Here is a 25559-nt window from a genome sequence, read left to right on the forward strand (position 1 = left end):
TTTTGTCAACAAGGCAACCCCAAAAATGCACATTCTTTTTTAAGATTCTATTGATAAAGACATCTTTTTCCTTGAGGCGAAGGTAGAATAAAATAAAAAAGGCAATTGTTCAAAGCCATCAAAGGAGTAGGTATATATATATATATATATATGTGAAATAAAAGCAAGCTTTACAGATAAATCTGAGAATGGACATTCTAGGCAAGATAGTTGTAAATTTGAGGATTGTTCTTGTCTCGTTCCAGATACTCCCTTTCTATGAGGCTTTCAATCCTTTTCTTCAAGTCAGCTGGTTTTACAGGGAATTTAAGCTGCATCACCAATATGTAACAGAGTTAGGGCCAAAAAAAGCCATGGTACACTGAATTGCACTTTTTCTGAGAAGAGGTAAGTATATGGTACATCGAATTACACTTTTGAACTTCTGATTGATCAGAATGCTTAAAAAAAAAGTTCTCTTAACTAACCAAACTATGTCTGTGTCTACCATATTAGAGTAATTGCATCTGATTAGCTCGTTTCTAAAGCACTGCTGAGGAGCCGAAATACACTTAAATGTTAAATAATTAAAAATATATTCTCCACAGATACCAACATTTTGATATCAGATTGTGGCAAGGATTGCAGCTTGTTCCACAAGATTTGCTCAGTTATAAAAGTCACAAACTTGAAAGATATCAACTAGCAGAGCCTCAGCCGGTGCGTATGGCATTCATAGTTGTAGTATTGCTATTTAGGTGTACATGAATCGGAATTCCTATCTTAATCAATCGCTCTAGGATTTCGCATTATCATCAACTACTGAGGCCAAATGACAACCATTCTATTATCTTCTCTCTGTCCAATCTTTAGCACTGGTCTATAAAAGCCAGCTACAATCAACTGGATCCAGACTTTATGGTTTCAACATTCATAACAGATGAAACAAAATGGAGGATTAATAAGACATCCTGATAGAGAAAAGCAATCAACACTTCAGCTAGACAATCAACTGTTTTGGTCTCTTTGTTTCTCCTCTCAGTATAAGCTTAATACATTCAAGAAATTTGTCGTATTTTCTCTACTATAATGCAACAACGTTATTTACTACTTTGCAAATCAAAGAGCAGTGACCTTTACATGGTGTAGGATCTACCAGCCTAAATAGAAGTTAAAAAGTACACTCCCAGCCTAATACTTTTAATGATATTTCCTGTTCATTTTTCAAACCATTTTCTGAAAAACGATTTTCTTGAGCTGGGGGTCTATCAGAAACAGCCCCTCTACCGCACAAAGGTAGGGATAAGGTCTGCGTACACCCCACCCTCCCCATATCCCACTTGTCGGAATATACTGGGTATGTTGTTGATATTTCCTGTTCATTTCTGCCCCAAGATAAGGTTTTCTCAACTTCATATTACTGTTTTTGTTGATAAATTATTTGCCTTCAAAAATCATGACAACCTTTTGAGGACATGATAGAGGTATAGCCTCAGTAACACTAAATGATTTTGATTGTACTTAAATTCATTGAAAGCTTTATTGTTAAGTTTGTCAGTAAGGAACTTGAGACAGTTCTATTTGTACAGGGTACTAATGCATTCCTGTTTGGATTGAAGGCAAGACACCCATAGGGACAACTGATAAGTTTTAATTAAAAGGGTTCTTGTGTGGAGTTCATGCATCTTCAGAGCTTGCACCAGATCCATTTCCCAAAACACTATTCAGAAATTATCTGTGATACATTAAGGTAAGAAGTGCCTTTACCTGCTGAAAGAGTTCAGTTATCAAAAGGGTATGACTCAGCACTTTTCTGGTCTTCATTATCCTAACTATAGCAGCATCAACCTGCCAAAGTGGACACAGAAGACTAGCTTTGTCAACAGCAAAGAAGAACGATAAGTCTGACTTTTCCCTTGATATGAAGAGCTTATATGTTTATAGAAAATATTGTTTCCTCCAGTGATTTTAGCCCAAGCCATGTCAAGGAGTCTTGACTTTTTTTCCTGACTATCTATGGCCTTATAGGGAACAGAAATGTTGAATACCAACAGAAACAAGAGCAGGAAAAAAATAAGCAAAAAGATAGCAATCAACAACTTAGCAAATTTGTTATTACACAGAGTTGTGAAGCACTCCAATTAAGAGAAGACGAACTTTTTTATCAGGTAAAAAATGATACAGAACGTTCATTGGCTTTAGATGAATCTCCTTTTGCAAATTCAACCCAACATACAAGAGTAGAGAGGCGAGGAAAAGCAAACCTGGTATTGCCGGTCTTGGAATACTCTTTCTGTGGTGCTTGTGTTCTCCTCAACTGTTTCCTTCATCTGAATGGCATTTACCTGTACACGTGGATAATGATTAGCATTTATATGTCTCCAATAATCCCATAATACCAATCAAATCTTTACTTAAGAACCATGTCAGAATCATTTCAAACCACCTCACATTTTTCTTCTCTTTCTGAGAAATAGAAGATTAATATTCTCGAAGTACCAAAAAGTACCTTTATCCGATAGAGTGGAGTAGTAAATTGATCGTTGAACACAAAGGTATCGTCGTCTTCCACATCTCTTCCTTTTGGAATCTGTAAAATAACTTATTTTTTCAGCAGCTAAAGGTTGAAACCAGAATGATATTCATTATAAGAGTTAATATATTCTCAAATATTGCAGAATGATTAATTAATTTATTCTTCTTCTCGAAAATCCAACCAAATTTTCTAATACGAAACAGTCAAAATATGTTGCTGTCTTTTCTATTGTAATACCCTTTATGTAGTTTCTATCCACTATGTCCTAATTCATGACACAATTACTATTTGAGGAGTCAAGCAACTTATTTGAATATAGCTTCTTTTCTTGCGCGTACCTCGACTAATTCCACTGGTTACCTGCTACCTCCTACAGATATCAGTTTATAGTACTTCCCATAAACTTTCTGAATGCAACAAATTTTGTTGTTTAAATTAGATCAATGTCGAAATCAAGTCAAATATTAGACTGTTTGAATCTCGCAGTCCAAACCATGTTATTGGGATGGAGTGACTATCTTACTTCCTGTTTCAAATGCACAAATCAATTTAAGTCCAATCAGTCTTCAAAAGCTGGGAAATCGGCCTTTTAAAACTAAATACGTCTTATCAATTTGGGGGTGATGAAGTAGGTAAGAATCTCCACCTAGTAATGACCACCCACCTTCTGGAGAACACGAACTTTACCACATGCAAGAGACTGTAAAGTTCTCCTGAGCTCTTTATCCTCAATTCGAGTTGCTTCCCTCATATCTTGAAAGCTAAGCTTTTCCGCATCATTAAAAAGCATTAAAACAACAGTCTGCAGAAAAGAAGAGATAGGAAAAAAACCAGCAAATGATTTAGACATCTGTTGCATATGTGATAGAATTAGCTAGAAGAAGGGATAAGTATTTCTGATACATCCAGTGAAACAGTAGACAAACCTGAAACAGAGACACTGCCAGCTCCTTTTTACCTTTGGGGAACTCTGCTTTTACAACACAGTGCCCCAAAGAATTTTGCCACATCAACCGCCTACCGTGGTATTTGCTCAAGTAGAATTCCTTGAAAATATCCTGCAGTACAGATCCAAGTAATAAGGGCATGTGTAGTTTACACAAACATACTCAAGGCGCGAAAGAGGACCTAAATGGTAAGTAAATTGGCGCAAAACCTGATAGACATTAAGTTCATGGGGGAGCCGGACATCCATGGGCGGATATGTTGGCCAGTACCTGCATAGCGACCAGTATAAATGAGCTTTAATTTCAATCAAAATACAAAATGAAGAAAGAGAAAAGTCTAAGCTTGAAAAGTAACGGAACGCTTAGCAGGATAAGCAACTTGCCCTGTGGTTAATACATGAACACTCATCTCAATTCCTGTTGGCAGTTTTTTCCTGGCTTGAGAAGATTGCTTAAAGGATTCATTTATCTCTTTTGACAATTCAATATCCTGGATAATGGTTTCGAAGATTAAAACAACAAAATCAATGATTAAAAACTGGCAGTGATTCCATATGAAAGCTAGAAAAATACCAAATTTATTCTCCAATATAAAAGGACAGTTTAGACCTCTAGAATGGGTATAATAAAATCAGTTAGAGACTCTAGGATACATTTATTCTGGTAAACTATGCGGTAACAAGTCTAAACCTCTCAGTTGCATTAGTACACAGAAGCGCCAGAAGAAAATACATGTGGAGAAAAGGTTATTCTGAACCTAAGTTTTTTTTTTTTTTTTTTTTTTTGTGAAAAAACCACTTAGGCATTACCCTACCTACCTAAGGTATTTAAATCCAAGATGAGATGTTCACATTTTAGTGAGATCTGTCAGTTGAGAACAAGATGGATGGACTTTTATCTGATGTTCAATGAAACCCACTTTTTGGCAGGAGGAACCAGGAAACAAAATTATTTCACCTGGTCCACCATTATTTCAACCTCAAAAAACATGACGGGAGATGCATATATCTAATATCCTTCATACCTTGAACATTCCTTCCAATTTGTTAGTGAATTGACTACCACATTCAGTCTTCAACTGTACCATAACGAAAAGACTCAGTATACAGCACGATAAATCAAGTAAGAAATCAGAAGTTACACATAAGAGACGTAACCTTAGAGATCATGGACTTCTCTGCATCGATTGAAGCACTCTTTCCCAACAATAATCTCTTTGCTAGATCTTTCTTGTAGAATGCCTCAAATACATCCTTACCCTACACAAGGATGAAAACATACACTAAGCAATATCTCACATGCACGATATACAGGAAGTATCAAATCATGTGCAACATAAACAGGCTGATCTGGCTACAGATTCCTCCAGTTCTCTTTTCATCATACCTGTATAAACCTGAACAGAACCAAGACTTTATCAAGTGTACCCTCCAATTCCTCTTCTGAAGTACCCTTATTTCCAGCACGAAGCTTCTCGTCCAGAAATTTAGCAATCAGCTCGGCAGACCGATTCTATAAATGGCAAAATAATCCAGAATTAATTGAGTAAACACTGCACTTTGGTGTACCAGAATGTATTTTTTATAACAAACTATAATCACCGTTAGTAATCTGCCCCTCAGACACAAAGTAAAGAAAAGATCCAGGAAGACAATATTTACAAGGGAGGGAAGAAGTATGACAAGCTACAGTCTACCCAGAATGGTAGATCTATTAAAGTAGACTAGAGAAACTAACATACTTACTATTTACCACAACCAATATTGCAGATCTCATCTCACAAAATAAAGTTCAATGAGCAGATGCAAGCAAGTTGAACAACCAACTTACTGGACTAGGATAGCGCGAGCATGACTTTAACAATGTGGCCTAAATTAAGATGCTCTGTCCAATAGGAAAAAGTTTCTATGATGATACGTTCATCGACGAGTCTTAATACAGGATCACTGTGACCACAATTATCCTATTCTGATAGCAAGGAGTCAGGGACCAACAGAAAGAAGTAAAGAATCACCTTAGAATGGCAGACGTGTTCTACAGGCTGAAGCAAGAACTAATTTGTAAGATGCAGGTTCATATATCAAGTTTTATGCCATATATTACAGGAGCATGTGTCGATGACATATTAAGATATGTCTGGTACAGCAGGTCACACACAGCAGCGCAGGAACTGGAACAGTGCACCTATTTGCATGGATTGATTGGTTTGCACTTTGCACAGAGATGAATGAAGAGGAAAAGACTTTGCTTTTTCCTCAACCATTGACGGCTTTGGTTTCTTTGAGCCTATTTCTAGTAGGGGTATTACACTATAACTCTATTCTAGAACCCCTAGGGCATGATCAGTGTACTTCATTTACCACATTAAAATGGATGAGGGGAAGGAACACATAGCGTCAATAGCAGTGTCCTAGCATGTATACTTCATTTAAAACATGAAAAGAGCTGAGAGAAAGGAAAACCCAATGTTACTAGCAACTCTTTTCACATTAGATAAAACATTCTCATAAATAATGCACTAGGTGTATATTCTCCCCATTCCCATACTACTGTGGGCAACTGCAGAAACAACAAAACAGAAGGGAAAGAAAGAGTAAATGAGGTCTCATTTCAGTGAGGTGATACAACATTGAGCCTAATTTTTCCCTTCTTTCTTTAGTTCTTTTTTAAATAAATAAAAAAAGATAGTGCCAAAATCTTACAGATATTGGGATGTATTTACAGGCACAAAGGTAAATAAAATTGAGCAAACACCCAAGTCATTACAACTTCATTACCTACTCGGTCAATCTATTTAAATATTCTGTTCAGTTGTTTTGGCTGTGGTTTCAATACAATTCTTCATTCACTTCAAATAACAGGAGTATTTAAATTAAATTCCTTTAGACAGCAGCTCCCTAAGTGACATCAACAGTGCTAATATACAGAATACTTGAGATAGTCATGAATACAGACGTGTGAAGGATAGAGCTAGTTGTTGGAATGTACCTCGCGGAGATTTATGAGATGTTCAAACGCATCCTTGATAGAGTTGCCGAATGCTTCATTTTTAGAGAAGCTTTCTTCCCATATAGTATCAACAGATATCTTAAATTCCAACAGGCTAGATACCATATCTTTTTCGTCGTCATGCACAATGCTTTGCCCAGTTTTTCGGATGTATGAACTAAGAGTTTGCTTCAATGACTCAAGCGCCTCTACCCTAGAGAAGAGTGAATACATTCTTCGAAGATCCTCAATACGGATTCCATCCATCAGCATCATGAAACCCTGGAGATGAGAAACACAATTAAGAAAAGCGTAGCGATTGCAGCAGCAGTCCATAACTACACAAGAAACAGAAAAGTTTCTACTTATAGAGTAATAAACTTCATTATTATGTGGTCTTCGATCTCAAACAATCATATATGCTATCTAAAATCTCATTATTGCACCCAAAAAGGAGATAGAATATCCACCTAATTTGTCAAAAGAGTTTTCCATCCTTTCAACGACACTCCTATTACTTTCCCTCCAAACTTCCACACGAGTGCTAAAGGGACTACTTATCACACCATGCTTCTCCTTTATTCCTTCGAAATCCCTTGCTAAATAGCCACACTTCTAAATCTCTTTCACAGGGGTGATGATGAGTCGTTCAAATGCTCATCATCAGCCCTTTTATGTTTCTAAGAACTTTATCTATATTGTCCACTTTGAAGCTGATGCATCATTGAAACTCATCTTATACTTCCATTATTTTCTTTACAGGCTTCCCATAAGAATACTTTGTCCGCATCCCCCTACTTGACTCTATAGTTGTCTACAGTTACCTCAGCATAAATACCTTATCAAGTATAGCCGAAATATGACGTTTTAAAAGTTGCCTCTCTGCAGTTGCTATCAGTGGTTTACTTGTACTTGCATCCAGGTAGAGTAAGCACCTTTCATGTTCTTCGTGCAATCTTACCTGCAAGGAGAGAAAAAGACCAGTCAGGTACTTGATCATTTTTTTTTATAAGGAGAGAAAAAGACCAGTCAAGTACTTGATCATAGCAAAATCAAAGCATGACAATATCTTAAACTAATAATAGGTGCCATCTATACGAGTAAAAGATAACCTGGTTGGTTTATGAAGGTTAAATTGACCAACTACAGTTTGATTCCACAAATAGATTTTTTTTTTTTTTTTTTTTTTTTGGAAACAGAATTGTAGAGTTGAGAAACGAACCAAAGATTGCAAAATAGAAATAAAATGTTGAAGATCCACGTGAACAAAAAACATGGTCAGAAAAAAATGCATTTGATTATAAAAACCGTTAGTTCAGTTCTTTGGGATGATTGGATTATACTTAACATGAGGAAGAAAAAATAGGTCAAATGTCATTTATAAAAAAATAGGCTACAAGGAAGAAGAGAAAGCACACCTCCACATGCCTCAAGTAATCTGGAACATCTGACTGTTGCATGTATTTGACACCTTCAGCAGCATAAAACTCAGAAGTGCGCTCAACAAATGGCTTCTCGAAGCTCTCTGCGTAAATTCCTAAGGCAGTGAACATCTTCAAAAGATGGTTCAAGAGAGTTCTATCAACTGCCTCACCTAATCTGGAAACACCAGAAAGAACAAAGAAATTATAAAAGGAAGAAACTGGAAGACCTCATTTTTCTAATTAAGCATAAAAATGTTGCAATAATAAAAAGTATTTCGTCCGTCCCAATTTGTTTGACACTCTTTCTTTTATTGTATGCTCCAAACTGGTACACTTTTTTTTTGGTAAAGTAAACAAATTTCATTAGAAAAGGCATCAAGTAGATGCAAAGTTACAGAGAGAAACATAAGCTTCAAACATAGAGCTGCATGAAGCTAGATTGGTGAGCAAAAACCTGTGCAAACAGTCTAAACCTATGCTACCTTAGAAACTCTGCTAAATAAGAGTCAAGGAGCCAACAAAATCCAAAAAGTTATCAACACTGTTTACAGGAGTATGGAAATGCCAACTAAACAAACTAACTAAGCAAATTCCTTTCAAAGAACTGGTGGGAGTTGATTTTCCATCAAAGCGTCTATTGTTTCTTTCTTTCCAAATACACCAGAATATGGCTGCTGGGATCATTCTCCAGATGCTTTTAATGGATTTGTCAACTCTCCATAATATCCAGCTTTCAAAAGCATCTTTAATAGAAGAAGGCATAACCTAACTAAGACCAAACAATGAGAAAAAGAAGTGCCAGACAGCAGCAGTAACCGGGCAGTGCAAAAATAGGTGATCCACAGTCTCATTGGTCTGATAGCATAGATGGCATCTGTTGATAAGAATGATGCCTCTCCTTCTGAGGTTGTCTTGGGTCAGACAAGCCCCTTTTAAAGCTGTCCAGGTGAAACAACTGACTTTCAGAGGCTGCCTAGTCCTCCAAACATGCTTCCAAGGCCAATTTTCAAGCAAACCATTCTCAGAACACCCAATCTCGTAGCATCGTTTCACAGAGTATTCCCCCTTCTTTGAATTGCCCCATATGATCCTGTCAGGTGCCTCAGCTAATATGTAGTTTTCGAGAGCACCCAAAAGCTGTAGGAGGTCATTGATTTCCCAGTCTTGGAGATTTCTTCTAAAAATAGGGCTCCAAACTGGTACACTTTACATCTTGAAACTCTTAAAATTTACATTTTCATATTACCCTTAATAAGATTTATAGGAGTGAAAGTTAAATGGAATTGTATTGCATCTTTATTTTCTTGGTGTAAATAACAATGTATAGAGGATGTAGATCAAATTGTAGATTTATTAGGATCTCTGTAACTTTTTGGAGGTAGCCAGTATGTCCTTAATGTTGAGGAATACAAACTTACCAGTTTCAAGAAAGAAGATATTCTTATAGGAGTTGGCATTTGAATGCATTGACATGATCTGTCGTGGACCCCATTAAAAGAGTTCACACTGGTGTTTCCTAAATAATTAATTTTGTTAAGACTCTGCAAATGTGGAAGAATATAATCTTTGAGAACATGAAACATTTAGAATCCCTGAAATTGTGGAATTAGGAAGATTTAAGGGTTATAAATATATGTTCTTTTGATGAAGATCATATGTTTTCCTTTTTCAGATTTCCTGTGAACACTATTTAGATACCTAATTGCTTGAGAGAAAATCAAGTCATTCATTCTCAAGAGCTTTTCTTATCACCTTCCTTTACATGGTATAGGAGCCATGGTGCTCCTCCATCCTCTACACTTCTCCTTTTTTTTTTTTTTTGTCCGAAAAAAAAATCAATAAATCTAAAATTTGTGAAGAAAAGATTTGGTTCTTCAATTGTCAACTTTTAGTCAAGTTCCGACCATCACCTCTCACTCATATCCGAAGCCCATCCAACAGCGACGTCAACAGAATAAGTGTCCCATCATTGGAAGAGACGTGTGTATATCAGACACGCTAAGCAGAGGACTTCGTGGCCATAGCACCAACAGGTGAGTGAGGTCATATCTTCAAAACATCTTGCCGGTAATCAGTCTAATCAATTGGCATAAGGCTATAATAGAGGAAATGACTGCTGTTCATGATAATGCCTCTCTGAGATAACTTTTTATCACAGAGCAAATCAACAGTGGAATGTCGTTGGGTGTTTACTGTCGAGATGGGGCCTGAAGGCAAGGTTGATCTTCTTAAAGCCAATCTGGTGGCCAAGGGATACACACAGATCCATGGTCCAAGCTAGCATCGGTTTGTCTCTTTATCTTTATCTCAGGGGTGTCCAGGTTAAAATGTTGACTATGCCGATCTTTCCACAGCCTTATGCAATCACCGAGGGAATGGTTTGGCCGTTTACCACTTCTTTTTTTTTTTTGGTAAAGTAATAAAATTCATTAGTAAAACATCAAGAAGATGCAAGGTTACAGATGGGAAAAGCTGGCAGGCTTGGCAAAACCTGTAGAACAATCTAAAGATATCCTATCTCTACTGAACTAGAGAAAAGGAGCTGATAAAATCTAGAAAGTTACCCACATTGTTTACAGGGGCAAAAAAATGCCAACTAAAAAGACTAACTAAACACCTAGACTTTAGAGAGCAAATAGGAGTTGAGATTCCTTCAAAGCATCTGTTGTTTCTCTCCTTCCATAGGGTCCAAAAAATTACTGCTGGGATCATTCTCCAAATTCTTTTAATGGATTTGTCAACTCTCCAGAGTATCCAGCTAGCATATGCATCTTTGATGTTGAAGGGCATTACCCATTGTAGACCAAGCATAGAGTAGAAGAAAAACCAGAGGCTAGCTGCTGCAGGGCAGTGCAAAAATAGATGGTTGACACTTTCATTGGTCTGCTTGCACATGGTACACATGTTAACAACTATTACACCTCTCCTTCTAAGATTGTCTTGTGTTAGGCATGCTTCCTTCAGTGCAGTCCAAGTGAAGCAAGTAACTCTGAGAGGCTGTCTGGTTCTCCATACAAGCTTCCAAGGCCAAACCTCTAAAAGGCTATTTTGAGAGCACCAGTTGTTGTAACATTCCTTCACAGTGAAAATCTTTTCCTTAGAATTGCCCCAGAGTATTCTGTCCTGAAAATCTGCCACCAAAGTACTTTGTCCCAAACTTTCTAATAGAGAAAGAAAATCATCAACTTCCCAATCCTGTAAGTTTCTCCTTAAAATTGGTGTCCAACAGTTGTTAACTCTATATTGAGCTAATGTTGCTTCTTTGTTAGAAGCTATCAGAAATAGTGAGGGAAATAAATCTTTTACTAAAGTGTCCCCAAGCCATTTGTCCTGCCAAAATCTGATCTTGAGCCCATTTCCAGCCTTGAATGAGACAGCCTGGAAGAATTCCTCTTGGAGACTACTGATGTGTTTCCATACTCCAACACCATGTGGTTCATTGCTTTTCTTTGCAGTCCAGTGGTCTTGAATACCATATTTAGCTTTGATGATTTCCTTCCAGTACCCTGCCTCATTTTGACCATATCTCCAAAGCCACTTCATGAGTAGGCTGTTGTTATGAAACTTAAGATTTCTAATCCCCAGCCCCCCTTGGCCTTTGGGTTGAATAACTGATTGCCATTTGACCAAAGAGAATTTATGAGTAACACTGTTACCTTCCCATAGGAATTTCCTTCTAAGCCTGTCAATTTGCTTTAGAACTGAGGTTGGCATAGGGAAGAGTGACATAAAGTAAGTGGGAATGCTGTCTAGGACACTTTTGATGAGGGTGAGCCTGCCACCCAATGAGAGATATTGCATCTTCCAAGTGGCTAGTCTTTTCTCCATTCTTTCAATGACCCCACTCCATATCCCAGATGATTTGAATTTAGCACCCAAAGGAAGTCCCAAATAGGTGGTGGGAAAGGAGCCTGTTTTGCAGCTAAGAATATCAGCAAGAGCTTCTAGGTTGGTCACTTCATTCACTGGATATATAGTGCTCTTACGCATGTTGATATGAAGTCCAGAGATGGCCTCAAAGATCATGAGGGTAGTGTTGAGATTAGAGACCTGCTGACAATCAGCTCCACAAAATATAAGGGTGTCATCTGCATAGAGTAGATGAGAGACTGAGACTGAGGTGGAAGGATTTCTGCCCACTTGGAACCCTTGAATCCACTGAAGTTCTTTGGCCTTTGCTAACAGCTGAGATAATCCTTCCATCGCAATGATAAAGAGGAAAGGGGACAATGGATCCCCCTGCCTGAGTCCCTTTTGAGAAGAGAAAAACCCAACTGGACTTCTGTTCACCAGAATTGAAAACTTCACTGTCGAAATACAGAAATAAATCCACCTTATCCACCTTTCCCCGAAACCCATTTGCTTCAAAATGTTGACTAAATAAGCCCAGTTAAGCTGATCAAAAGCTTTCTCAATATCTAATTTGCATAGGATCCCAGTCTCACCACTTTTAATTTTCCAGTCTAGCACTTCATTGGCAATCATAGATGCATCAGTGATCTGTCTATTCTTCAGAAAAGCACTCTGCTGTCCAGAAACTAAGGAATCCACCACTTTTCCGAGCCTCTTAGCTAAAATTTTGGCCAGCAATTTGTAGACACTGCCTATAAGACTTATAGGCCTATAATCTCTAAGCTCTGCGGCCCCTTTCTTCTTTGGGATAAGAGCAATGAAAGAGGCATTGCATGATCTCACCATTTGGCAGTTCTGATGAAAGAAATTAAAAGCTGCTAGCAGGTCTGCTTTGATGAAGTTCCATGATTTTTGAAAGAAAGCCATAGTGAAACCATCAGGGCCTGGAGCTTTGTCAGGGGCACAAGTCATGAGAGCTTCTAAAATCTCCATTTCGGTGAAAGGAAGTTCAAGGTCCTCTTTATCCACTGTGTTGAGACTTGACAGACCTTCAAAGACAGCTGAGGGTCTCCAAGATTCAGTTTCTTTGTAAATTTGTTGATAGTACTCCAGAATACCATCCTTGATCCTTCCTTTGTCTTCAATTACTTCATCCCCTATTTTGAGTCTGTCAATGGTATTGCCCTTTCTATGAGAGTTGGCCATTCTTTGGAAAAACTTTGTATTCTTATCCCCCTCTTTCAACCATAAACATCTTGATTTTTGTCTCCATGAGATCTCTTCAGCGGTTGCTATTTGCTGAATTTCAAGTTTGAGATTCAATGTCTGACCTTTCTCTTCTGTAGAGAGAGCTCTGAGCTCAGCTAACTGGTCCAGCTTCCAAAGTTCTTTGAGTGCCTTGTTCCTTTGAGTCTCGATTGTTCCATAGACCTCCCTATTCCATTTAGTAATGTCTTTCTTGAGATTCCTTAGTTTCTGCATTAGCACAAAGTCTGGGGTGCCTAATACAGTGTAAGAAATCCACCATCCTTCTATCATGTCCATGAAACCCTCAGCTTGAAGCCACATGTTTTCAAATTTGAAATAAGAAGGTGTGGTCTCCCAATCTCCTCTTTCCAGGATAATTGGTTTATGATCAGAAAAAACTCTAGGCAAGGGGTACTGTTTGATAGTATTGAACATCTCGCTCCATTCTGTTGGGATAAGGAACCTGTCAATTCTAGAGGCTTGGAGAGACTCCTCCCCTCTTGACCAGGTAAATTGTGCTCCCTGAAGTGGAGGGTCAATCAAATCCAGGTCTAGAATAGTGTTGGAGAAGCCCAGCATCGCCCTTGATCTTCTAACGCAGTTCAATCTTTCCCCCACAAATCTGCACACATTGAAATCCCCTCCTATGACCCATAGGTCAGACCACAATCCCCTGATAGATGCTAACTCGAGCCAAAGATCCTCCCTTTCTGGATTGGTATGAGGGCCATAAACACTAGTAAAAACCCATTTGAAATCCTCAGCAAGACTTTCGAATCTACATGATAAAGAAAAGGCTCCTGCTTCAAAATCAACACATTTCCAAGCTCTTTTGTCCCACATTATTAATATCCCACCTTTGGTACCAATTGCTTTGACTTCTGCCCAAGAGATCCATCTGTTTCCCCAAATTTGCCTGATTAGAGATGGATTCCATGTCTCTATTTTGGTTTCCTGCAGGCAAATAATATCAACTCCCCACTTGTGAATAAGAGATTTCAAAGTGCTTCTCTTGTCTTTATTGTTGAGACCCTGCACATTCCAGCTGAGTGTTTTAACTCTCATCTGGAATGAGCCTTTTGAGACCTGCCCCTCTCTTTCTTCCCACTCCCGTCCTGGAGACCCCAATCCAATCTTTTAAGTTCAGTAACTGCTTTGCTTTTCCCTTTCTTTAATTCTCCTGTTTTATTTTTTTGCTCAAGAATCTGCACTTTTCTTTTTTCCTCCATTCTCAGAATAATTCCCAGAAGTTCGTGTTCAAACCCAGCAACATTTACCCCCAACACTTTGCAAGCCTTCATCATTGTCAACTTCGTCCATTTTGAGGTTTCCACCACATCAGGGATATCAACAGTTTGAATTTGTGGATCATGCCAAGGCAAAGGAAGAAAACTGTTGTAGGACTGAGATGAGATACCAGAGTCAGATTCATTTGAAACTGACAGTGCTGAGAATATCGGTTTGGGTATATGTGGGTCCATCGAGTGCCCTGCGTGAACCGCTTCATCATCTGCTTCAGGCTCGGACAGTGTCCCCTCCATGAGTTCTAAATCCCTGAGACTAGAAGCTTGAATTTCTAGTTCAAAAGGATCAAAAGAGAATGAAGCATTCAAGGAAGATGAAGCTCTGAAACAGCATGGGTCCAGCTTTGGTACAGATGATCTCCACACTAGCTTCTTTTTGTGTTGCTTGAAGTGTTTGCTTGTAAGTGGGCCTTTAGTGTAGTAACCGTTGTTCAAAGCTAATGAAGTTCTCCCTTTGTAGTGTTTCTTACTACCCTGACTATTAGAAGAGAATAAGGCCGGCCCATTTGTGTTTAAATCCTTCGAATTCCTTCTTTTCTCCACAGGTTCTTCCACACGTGTGTCACGTGAATCATTAATGGTATTAGCACGTGGAGCTGAGAGAGAATTTGATCCCATCTTATTACCAACCTCGGGCAAACCAGTTGAAGGACCAGCATGTAAAGAAAAAGACCGGATTTCCTTAATTATTGGCAATTCGAAGATCCTATCATCAAATTCAAAATTCAAACTTGCCGGAAACTTCATAGCTGATTTTTTGACGCAGATGCGAGCCCAGATCAGGTGGGTTCTGTTCTTCGTATCTTCATCAACACCGACATAACCCCCGCAACGAGCCCCTATATGTTCAAAAGTATCCATTGACCAAGCATTTAGAGGGATTCCAAAAACTTTCAACCATATGTTTTCCGAGCAGTTACCAGATTGCAATGAGAAAATGTCATGCGACCACCAAGATAAAGAAAGATGTCTTCCGTTCCAGAACCAATTCCCTGCCTTTACCCTTATTGCCTCTTGCCTGGAAGGAAGCTCAAAGAGGAACTGATTGTGGTCTAAAGGTATGACTTTGATGCCAGCAGTAACTCTCCATCTACTAATGAACCATTTCTGAATAGTTTCGGGATTGGGACTGTGATGAAATGGATCATTGAAGGTGCCAACCAAGCTTCTGTGCAAAGGATGTTTTCCATTCAATTCTCCTTTGTTGGTTCCTTGACTTATATCTGGCCATCTGTCAATGCTAGCAGCTGCACGATAAGATTTTGTCAATGGGGGAGGAGGAAGCAGTGGCTCTGCTTCGCTGAATTCTTTCAGAAATTGAAGGATTTTCTTCGCAATATCTGACCATCCACTGTTGAGGCTGATCTCAGGGATTATCACTGCTGCTTTAGATGAACCATGCCAAACCTCTATGCGAACAAATCTACCATAAACATTGAAATTTTGGTAAACTCTGAAAAGATTGTGTTGTTGTTTTCTACCCCACCTTCTATATAGTCGACCAGTGCCTTTTGATGCTTGAATAAGCGTTTCGCACACCCATCTCAGGTTCTGAATATCCATATTGATCTTGCTTGTATATTTTTTTTTTTGATTAGCCCCGGGTGTCCGAGTCTCTTTGAGCCCCGACTAATCCCGGGGGTGCACAGGCCCTCGGCGATCTTGCTTGTATATCTCTTGCCCCTTTCTATTAATGAAAACCAGTTATAATATTTATCCCCTGTATTCCTGAGTTCAAAGGATTTATCCCCACTGATGAAAAAAAGGTGTGAGCCCTGCATGTTTCTAATGAAAGTCACTGAAACTGAAGGAGTTTTATGTTGATTGATGTGGTCGCCGTCACTGTCAGATGTCACCGGTGATTCTGCCGACAGCAACTCAGGTCGCCGGAGTTTTTTTTTTTTTTTTTTTTTTTTCTCCGGCACTGACAGGTCGCCGGAAAAATTATCCGGCACTGTCAGAGGTCGCTGATGTCGACAGAGGGTAGATCTGAAAAGATTTGGAGGAGAGAGAAAGCAAAAGAACTAGAAAAAGCTGTAGATGGAGGCTATGGAGGAGAGAGAGAGCTGGAGTCATGCTGGAGTGAGGGCTGTGATGGTGGTCTGAGGAGAGAGAATCAGATCTGGATCTATTTTGCTTACCTGGGTATCTGTGTCTGGGAGCATTTTTTTTAGAAAGAGAATTTTCTGGCTGCCGTTTACCACTTCTGTCCAACCGTTTGGCATATTTTAAGGTGAAGCTAATCATTCAGTGCTTAAAAACATTCTTCTAATGGAAAAAAAAAACGTATTTTGGTTGTTTATGTTAACAACATTGTTATAACAGGGAATGATAGTTATTACATTACCCAACTTAGGAAGAAGTTGGTACCTCGAACACTGTATCATATGAGGAGGTACAAAGGGACAGCTTTAATTCAAAAGGTGGCAGTCTGTTGGACAGCTTTAATTCAAAAAGTGGCAGTCTGTTTTATCCAGTAGATAAAAGGGCAAAAGTCAAAGAGTCCAATAGTTTAATAGGGAGTGGGCCAGGGCCAATTAAAAGACAACTGGGCCTAGAAGCTGATCAGAATTATTACAAAACAGGCCCAAATGGCAAGAGGGGAAAAAATAAAGCTTTAAATGAGGCCAAACTTCTTAAACTCAAAACCATCTGGCAGGTTAAAAAGCCCAGCCCATCTTCCAACAGATTCGGTGCTCTTTCAGGCCCTTTAGACTCCAGTGACTTTGAAATTGCCATGCAAGTAAATCCTGCAGAGCAAACATCAGGGGAGAGGCATTCAGATGCAGACGATGAAAGAATTCCCCAGGAAAGAATCCACAGGCCACTGCGACTACATACCTCAGGTGAGGAATTGGTTGCGTTCTCCAGCTCAGATACAGATTTCCCCTCTCAAGCGATATGTGAAGCATTACCATTGTCTTGGTACGAAGGCCCTATTCCACTGGCTATAGAAAAACCTACTGATATTGAGACATCAAAGTGGACAAAAATCACAATGGTAAAGGCATGCAAAGCATTTGGGGTCAACGCTATAGGGTTTGAACATGATCTCTTAGAATTAGTTAAAAGGATGGAGGAAAGAAGACAAAAACAAATCCAAGAACAGGAGTTAAAGCAACAGGGGTCTGAGAAAGGGAAAAAAAGCAGAGGAGAAGGGGAACGGAAAAGATTAATCTGTGGGATTAATTATGACAAAAAAGAGAAACAAAGCAGTGGGAGCAGGGGCAGGCAGTACACTTCACTGTCTGGATGAATTTGAAAGTCCTTAGTTGGAACACAAGGGGGCTGAATGAGGAGGCGAAGAGAGACACCATCAAATCCCTCATTCAGAGTTGGAAGGTTGACATATTATGTTTGCAAGAGACAAAAATCCAAGGCTGCAACAATAGGCTTATACAACAGATATGGGGAAACAGATGGGCTGATTGGGTAGAGCTTGAAGCAGCTGGCACAAAAGGTGGTATATTAGTAATCTGGGACAAAAGGAAATGGGTGAAAATGGATGCACAACTGGGCTGCTACTCAATTTCATGTATGCTGCAGAGTTCACTTGAAGAGTTTAGGTGGTGCTTCACTGGAATTTATGGTCCACACACTAATCAAGAGAGGGAAGAGATGTGGGATGAATTAGCAGGGATAAGAGGACTTTGGGAGCATCAATGGGTCATAGGGGGTGACTTCAATGTATGCCGATTTGAAAGTGAAAGGCTAAATTGCACTAGGAGATGGAGAGCCATGGAAACATTCTCAGACATAATCCAAGACTTAGAGATCATTGACCTACCATTGCAGGGAGCCCAATATACATGGTCAAGATGAGAGAACAATCAACAAGCATCTAGAATTGATAGATTTCTCGTATCCCCAGAATGGAATGACTCTTTCAAAGTTGTGAAACAAATTGCATTGCCTAAAGTAATTTCAGATCACAGACCCATTTTGCTGGAAAGTGGGGACTGGGATGCCACTCCCTCCTACTTTAAATTTGAAAACATGTGGCTGGAAGTTGATGGCTTTCTGGACAAACTGAAAAACTGGTGGCAAAGCTACAATTCCAATGGGAGACCTGACTTCATCCTTATGCAAAAATTGAAGAATCTGAAGAAGGACATAACTATTTGGAATAAGGAGGAGTTTGGTAAATTAGAGACTAGAAAAGGCAAAGCACTAGATGAATTGATGATCTTAGAGCAAAACACTGAAGGCAGACAATTGAACATGACAGAGGCTAGTCAAATGACAAGTCTGAAAGCTGAGATACAACAGCTGACCAAGATAGAGGAGATCTCATGGAGGCAGAAATCTAGGTGCCTTTGGCTCAAGGAAGGGGACAAGAACACCAAATTTTTCCAGAAGATTGCTAATTCTAATAGGAGATCCAATTGCATAGATAGACTTCTGGTGGACAATGTGATCATCGAAGATAAGGAGACAATAAAAAGGAAGACACTTGACTTCTTTGAAAAACTGTACACTGAGCAAGAAGACTGGAGGCCTACTGTAAATTTCGAAGGAATTGCTTCCATCACAGCAGAGGAAAGCAGTAGCTTAGAAGCAGCTTTTGGAGAGGAAGAAGTGCTAGCAGTCATTAAATCATGTGCCCCTGACAAAGCCCCTGGGCCTGATGGTTATACTATGGCCTTTTTCCAGAGTTCTTGGGAATTTATTAAGACAGACTTGTTAGCAGCTATGCAACAGTACCATCAACATTGTTGGATGGTTAAGTCTTGTAATGCTTCCTTCATTGCACTTATCCCTAAGAAAAAAGGGGCATTGGAGCTTAGGGATTACAGACCTATCAGTCTAATTGGAAGCATATACAAGATCATTGCTAAAGTTCTTGCACGAAGATTGAAGAGAGTGATGGGGAAACTGGTTTCAAGTCAGCAGAATGCCTTCATCAAGGGGAGACAAATCACAGATGCCTCACTCATAGCTAATGAGGTGCTTGATTGGCAATTGAAACAAGGGAGTGCTGGATTACTTTGCAAATTCGATGTCGAAAAAGCCTTTGACCAATTGAATTGGTCTTATCTCATATCTATGCTCAGACAAATGGGGTTTGGTGATAGGTGGATTAAATGGATTCAGTTCAACATTTCTACTGTGAAGTATTCAGTTCTAATCAACCGAAGCCCAGTAGGATTTTTCTCTTCACAAAGAGGCCTGAGGCAAGGTGACCCCCTTTCACCTTTTCTGTTCATACTAGCTATGGAAGGGTTGAGTAGAATGTTGAACAAAGCCAAGCAATTGCAATGGCTAACTGGTTTTGATATAGGAAGGGATAGAGCAGTCAACATCTCCCATTTGCTATATGCAGATGACACTTTGGTCTTCTGTGGGGCTGACAGAGAGCAGATCCTCCATCTAAACCTTACTCTACTAATATTTGAAGCAGTTTCAGGTCTTCATATAAACATGCTCAAGAGTGTGATTTATCCTGTAAATGAAGTGCAGAATGTTGAGGAACTGGCAAACATACTGGGTTGCAGAACCAGTACTTTTCCAACCACATACTTAGGACTCCCACTAGGGGCTAAATATAAGACAGAGGGCATCTGGAGTGGAGTCATTGAGAAGTTTGAAAAAAGACTTGCTACTTGGCAAATGCAGTACCTATCAATGGGGGCAGACTAACATTGATTAACAGTGTGCTTGATAGCATCCCAACCTACAGTATGTCACTACATCCCATAACCAATAAGGCTTTGGAGCAATTGGACAAAACTAGAAGGAATTTCCTTTGGAAAGGGAATAGCACCGACCATAAATTTCATTTGGTGCAGTGGCCAATAGTCTTGTTACCAAAAAAGTTGGGCGGCCTCGGCATTAGAGACTTATCACTGCACAACAAAAGTCTACTAATGAAATGGTTATGGAGATACACTCGGGAGGAGCAGAGCCTTTGGAAGGATGTAATTATTGCCAAGCATGGAGCGCTAAACCACTGGTGCTCTCATATCCCAACAGAGCCATATGGGGTTGGTGTCTGGAGAAGCATAAGCAAGTTATGGGAGGAGTTCTCACAACACCAACACTTAGTAGCAGGGAATGGGCAGCATATCAGATTTTGGAGAGACAAATGGTTAGGCGACATCCCTTTAATGGCTGCTTATCCCAACATGTTTCAGTTATCAAGGGAGCCAAACTCTACAGTTCAACAACACAGAGAAAGGAATTCATGGAACATCATCCTTAGAAGGAACATACAAGATTGGGAAATGGAGGAGTTGGTAAGCTTACTAGCAGCACTTCATAGTGTTGCAATAAATAGTGAAACACCAGACCAACTCAATTGGGGAGAAACAAGGAACGGAAAGTTCTCAGTTAAAGCAGCATACAAACTTCTAGGCCCACAGAATGAAATTACAGCTCATTGGCCTTGGAAGCTTATATGGAAGATCAAACTGCCCCCTAAGATCAGCTGCTTTAGCTGGACTGCACTTCATGAAGCTTGCTTGACTCAAGACAATCTAGCTAGAAGGACGTTTCAGATGGCTAACAGATGTTATATGTGCATGAAGGAAGCAGAAACTCACAACCACTTATTTCTACAGTGTCCGATAGCTGCAAATTTATGGAATATGTTTTTAGTACTTTTTGGACTCAAATGGGTCATGCCTCAGAGTATCAGGGATGTTTTTGTAAGCTGGAGTTGCTGGAGAGTTGATAGTGCCATCAAGAGAAACTGGAAGATGATACCTGCAGCCATCTGCTGGAGTATCTGGAATGAAAGGAAAAGCTTCTTTGATGGGATATCAACTACCTACCAATCTTTAAAAGCCAAATGCCTCATGTTTTTGTATAGCTGGGTTTATTTATCTCCATTAGATTCCTCTGTTACCTTTCTGAACTTTGTCAGCTTCCTGTCCCTTAACTAGCTATATAAAGGAGAGCTGGCCCTTTTGCTATTCTACTTTTGTAACTACTATGCATCTGCTTGATGCCTGCAATGAAATCATTTATCTCATCAAAAAAAAACTTAAGCAGCATCTTGTCAGTCACTTTCAGACAAAAGACTTGGGTAAGCTGAAATACTTCCTAGGGATCGAATTGGTAAAATCTAGTAGTGAGATTGTAATTTCAGAAAGGAAGTATGCCTAATTGATACTCCTACAAATCCAAATGTTAAGCTTGTATGAGGACGGGGAAGGTTTTCGGAAGGACCCAGGTAGATAGCAAAGGCTTGCTGGTAAACTCAATTATCTTACGACCCGACATCTCATTTGTAGTCAATGTGACCAGCCAATTTCTCCAAGCTTCCCGTGACCATCATTAGAATGCAGCGACTTGAATTCTAAGGTATACTACAGACTCATCTGGACTAGATCTATTACATGAGGATAGGGGACATGCAAGCATTATGGCATATTCTGACGCCGATTTAGAAGGATCTTCTCCAAATAGAGAGTCCACTTCAAAACAGTATGCTAATTGAAGAAAATCTAATATCTTGGAAAAGCAAAAGGCAAGATGTAGTAGCCAGGTCAAGTGTAGATGCAGAATACTTAACAATGCTTTTAGCTACATGTGAACTTATATGACTGAAGCTACTTCTCAGAGTTAAGCTGAGCACGAGATGAACGGATGAAACTGATCTGTTACAATCAAACTGCACTACACATTGCTTCAGATCCAATCTCCCACGAAAGAATGAAGCATATAGAAGTAAATTTCCGCTTCATTCAACAGAAGAATGAATCATGATCCATTGTTACAAGTTTTGTCAACTCTAACTGATCAGTAAACAGATATCCTTACAAAATCACTCCGAGACTCCAAAATTAAGCATATTTGAAGCAAGCTAAGAACGTAAAACATGTACAGTCCAACTTGAGGATTAGTGTCGAAAGTCTACAAATATGGCAGGAATGTATTCCTTCTGAATATGGAAAGATTTAGAATTAATGTAATTGTTATTATAGGGTTGTAATTATATGTTTTCCACTTTTTAGATTCTTGTAAACACAGCTTGAGGGACTACTCAAGTCACTCACTCTTCTCATCTCCTCTCTTTACAAGCTTATTTGTCAAAAGTTGAAACTTGGTAGCAGTAAAATTGAGACAAGGAAAAACTACCAATCATAAAATTCAACCAAGAACTGTTTTAAGTTTACCTTTCACTCTCAATCATCTGAAGGAGCCCAAAAACAGTTTTGTGTTCTACTTCTGAAGCTAGACAAAGATGTTTGCGAAAAAGCTGCAAGCCCATATCCCACAATGAATGCACATTTGGGGTTTGTTTCACATATGTTCTATCTAGATACAGCGCTATACTACGGATCATCAACATCTGATCACAGAAGTCCCGCCAGCAGCTCTCAACAAGTGATAGAAAAACAACAAGATCTTCACTTTGGCCAACTAAGGACTGCAGTGCTGCAACTATGTGTGTCTCACACTCTTCTTCAATCCGCTGGTATAAACTTCCACCCATCTTGTGCAGACACAGGTCATTGACAGCCTAAGCACAGTAAAGCCAATAATTAACATAAAGAAGCTACGGTACTAGAAGGTAAATACTGCTACAAAAAGCACCTGATAAAGCTTTTCCAAGTCACAAGGATCAGGCTGCTTTAAGAATATTGCACCGATAGCTGACTTCAGAGTTGCCCATGTATTTTCTTCAAAATTTGTCGGAATCGCAGGTTTTGCTTCAAGGAGAAAAAAATGACCAGAAGTTGAACAAATGAGATATTGCATTAATACATTAAATTTCACTTTTTATAGATTTACCCATGGCAGTTCTATGCCACAAGGAGTATTGTATAATTACAATTTCATGGTCCAGCCTCTAGATAAAGAGAGAAAGTGATATAGGGAGAAAATTGTCTACAGATCTATCCTCTCTCTCCTCTTTTTTATAAGCACCAGATCAAATCTTTGGAACAGTAATACTTCCAGACTTTGCATCAATAAAAACAAGCATATGGGATACAATGGTCTATCTGATCTTATAATTCCACAATGTTATTTTTATTTTATTTTTATAATCGTGGTGTCCAGACTAGCTAGTGTACCTCGACTAATTCCACTGGGTACCTGCTACCTCCCACCAACACAGGTACCAAGTAACTCTGTACGCCGAGGCTTGGCAAAAGGAAAGAAATCACCTAATGTTTTTGCCTCCGGTGGGATTTGAACCTGATATCTCATAGTTCTGACCACTAGGCCACACCCTGATGTATATTTCCACAATGTTACCAACGCATGAGTTTTTACATTTGAACCTTTTGGTGTTTTTTACGGAGCTATTACCTTAAACGAGTCATAGCAAGAAACTTTAGGAAATTAAAAACAGGAATGAGAAGTCATAATTCATGGTTCCTAACATGTAATGCAACTCTCGAATATCGTGCATATTCCACATTCTAGAACTACATATTGTTAGGCTCCAAATTTTCTTTTTGAAACCTCGGGTCCCCTCTTTAATAATTTTCTCAACATTTTAAGGGCTTCAACCATCACAAAGTAGCCAAAACATAACTTTACCCAAGCCTAATATCCAAATGCAACAACTAACTGCCCCTCTAAGGGACTGTATCTTTTAGGCAACCCAGCAAAGTCTTCAGATACTGAGATTTACTTATTTCAAATCGATAATAGAATGGTAAAAAAATGAAAAGACACTTCAGGCGTAAAAAGATCCGGTTTCTTACGGATATCAAACATGTGCCACTGACCATCGCGAATTTCTCGATTATCACTAAAACAAAAATCTGATTCCCCCCCCCCCCCCCCCCCCGATATCCTAAGGCGACTGATGTGCAGAGGCTTAATGACAAGGGTGGAGAAGTTTCTATAGTAGCTTTTAGATAGAGTCACCATATTATAAATAATATAATTGTTGAAAATAGTTGTGAAATATCCCTGACACCAAAGTTCTACATTTAAAATGAAGACAAACCACACACATGAGAGCAACTCAAATTTTTCAATACAGTGCAGGAAAATTTTCAAATTCCAGTTGAAATCCCCTAGAACTCATCAATTCTGGTAGAAAAGAATCAAATTTTGGATCAATTTCCACTTTTAGCCTTAGGGTCGTTTGGTTAGAAACAAGTTATCCCAGGATAACTTATCCTGGGATTAGTTATTCCACCCTCCCACAGGGATAAAATAACACTACAATCCCGGGATTATTTATCCTTATCCCTTGTACCAAACGAGTCCTAACATTGCAAATACAGCTGAGCAATGGAGTCAAAATGTCAGATAAAATATTACTTATAACTATCCGTTCATTTCGACTCAAATGGCTCACTCCCAAAATGCTACATTTAGCACACCCGATAACGAAAATTCTTCAAATTCCAGTTCAAATCCCCCAATTTAGCCCCCATTTTTACAATTTTAAACCTACAAATTCAGCCTATCAACCCTAATATCATACAACATTAAAACTTCAATCTAGGGCATGCATATTTAAATCTATTTAAAACCCAAATGAAGAAAGAAAAAAGGGGAAATTTCAATAATGTACAATCTAGCATACAAAATTACATTTGCGTAGCCATATTTTTAAAATTACACCCCGTATAACCACTTTTCCACAATATACAACATTATACATCTAGAGCAGACAATGTATCAAACTTGTACAAGAGTGTATAAGAAGTGTTTATATCAAAACTTCAACCTAGGGCATTCAAAAAACACTAATACCCGCAAGGGTGACTCAGTTGGTTGAGCATGAGGCTTTCGTAACGGAGGTCTCAAGTTCAAAACCTCCTGCCTACCTACAACAGCATGGGAGGTTATCTCTCCTGTGTAGTTTGCGAGCTATTGCACAGGAGTTGGGTTTATCCTGTGCGCACGGTTTGCAAGCCATTACACAGGACCTGGGTTTATCCTGTGCGCACTCAAAGGGTAGCGGCTACGGGTTTCATGTCATAAAAAAAAAAAAAAGTGAGGAAACTAACCTTTGTTGAGCTTAATAACGAAGGGTTTTTTAGAAGGGTGAGGAAGGGTAGCTTTCTTGCGAGACAAATTAGAAGTGACACCAGAATCTTGCATCAGTGACACACACGGCTCATCCATGGATCCCAATTTGTTGTTATTGTTATTGTTTTCTTGACACTTAGGCTTCTTCATACCTGTTGTTGTATTGATGGAACAAAATCGCTTCGACATAAAGAAACAAGCTAAGAAAAAAAAAACAGTGAAATCAGCTCATTATATATTTGTTCATTCAAGAAGAAGAAAAGAAAGAAATTTCCTGAAGCTGAAAGTAAATAATTAATAGGCCTCCTGTTTTTCTTGTCCAGTGCTACTCTAA

The 25559-nt window shown here is 39.1% G+C and overlaps 1 protein-coding gene across 2 annotated transcripts; it reads right to left on the reverse strand.

Annotated features, from left to right (window-relative positions):
• On the reverse strand, nt 1-25559 carry LOC132640306 (cullin-4-like). 2 transcript variants are annotated; one of them, XM_060356829.1, is made up of 17 exons: nt 25204-25527; nt 22820-22935; nt 22399-22745; nt 7869-8049; nt 7289-7411; nt 6451-6732; nt 4849-4974; nt 4620-4721; nt 4487-4540; nt 3846-3952; nt 3672-3732; nt 3442-3573; nt 3180-3317; nt 2489-2569; nt 2244-2324; nt 1747-1827; nt 1-311 (listed from the first exon to the last, which is right to left on the reverse strand). In XM_060356829.1, exons 1-17 carry the CDS (start codon nt 25412-25414, stop codon nt 198-200), a joined length of 2337 nt encoding a protein of 778 aa, XP_060212812.1. In that variant the 5' UTR covers nt 25415-25527; the 3' UTR covers nt 1-197. The 2 variants fall into 2 exon arrangements, with proteins under 2 accessions (XP_060212812.1, XP_060212813.1); XM_060356830.1 differs by lacking the exon at nt 1747-1827 and having other exon boundaries at nt 25204-25559.

The sequence above is a fragment of the Lycium barbarum genome, chromosome 5, assembly GCF_019175385.1.
Source record: "Lycium barbarum isolate Lr01 chromosome 5, ASM1917538v2, whole genome shotgun sequence".
Taxonomy (NCBI): domain Eukaryota; kingdom Viridiplantae; phylum Streptophyta; class Magnoliopsida; order Solanales; family Solanaceae; genus Lycium; species Lycium barbarum.

Bases quoted from the DNA above. Each gene is read 5' to 3' on its own strand.
- LOC132640306 (XM_060356829.1), bottom strand. From the start codon at position 25,414: ATGTCGAAGCGATTTTGTTCCATCAATACAACAACAGGTATGAAGAAG. The intron at 22,936-25,203 runs GTTAGTTTCCTC...TTCTCCTTGAAG, and splicing joins CGTTATTAAGCTCAACAAAG to CAAAACCTGCGATTCCGACA. The intron at 8,050-22,398 runs GTAAACTTAAAA...TGGTGTTTCCAG, and splicing joins CAGATGATTGAGAGTGAAAG to ATTAGGTGAGGCAGTTGATA.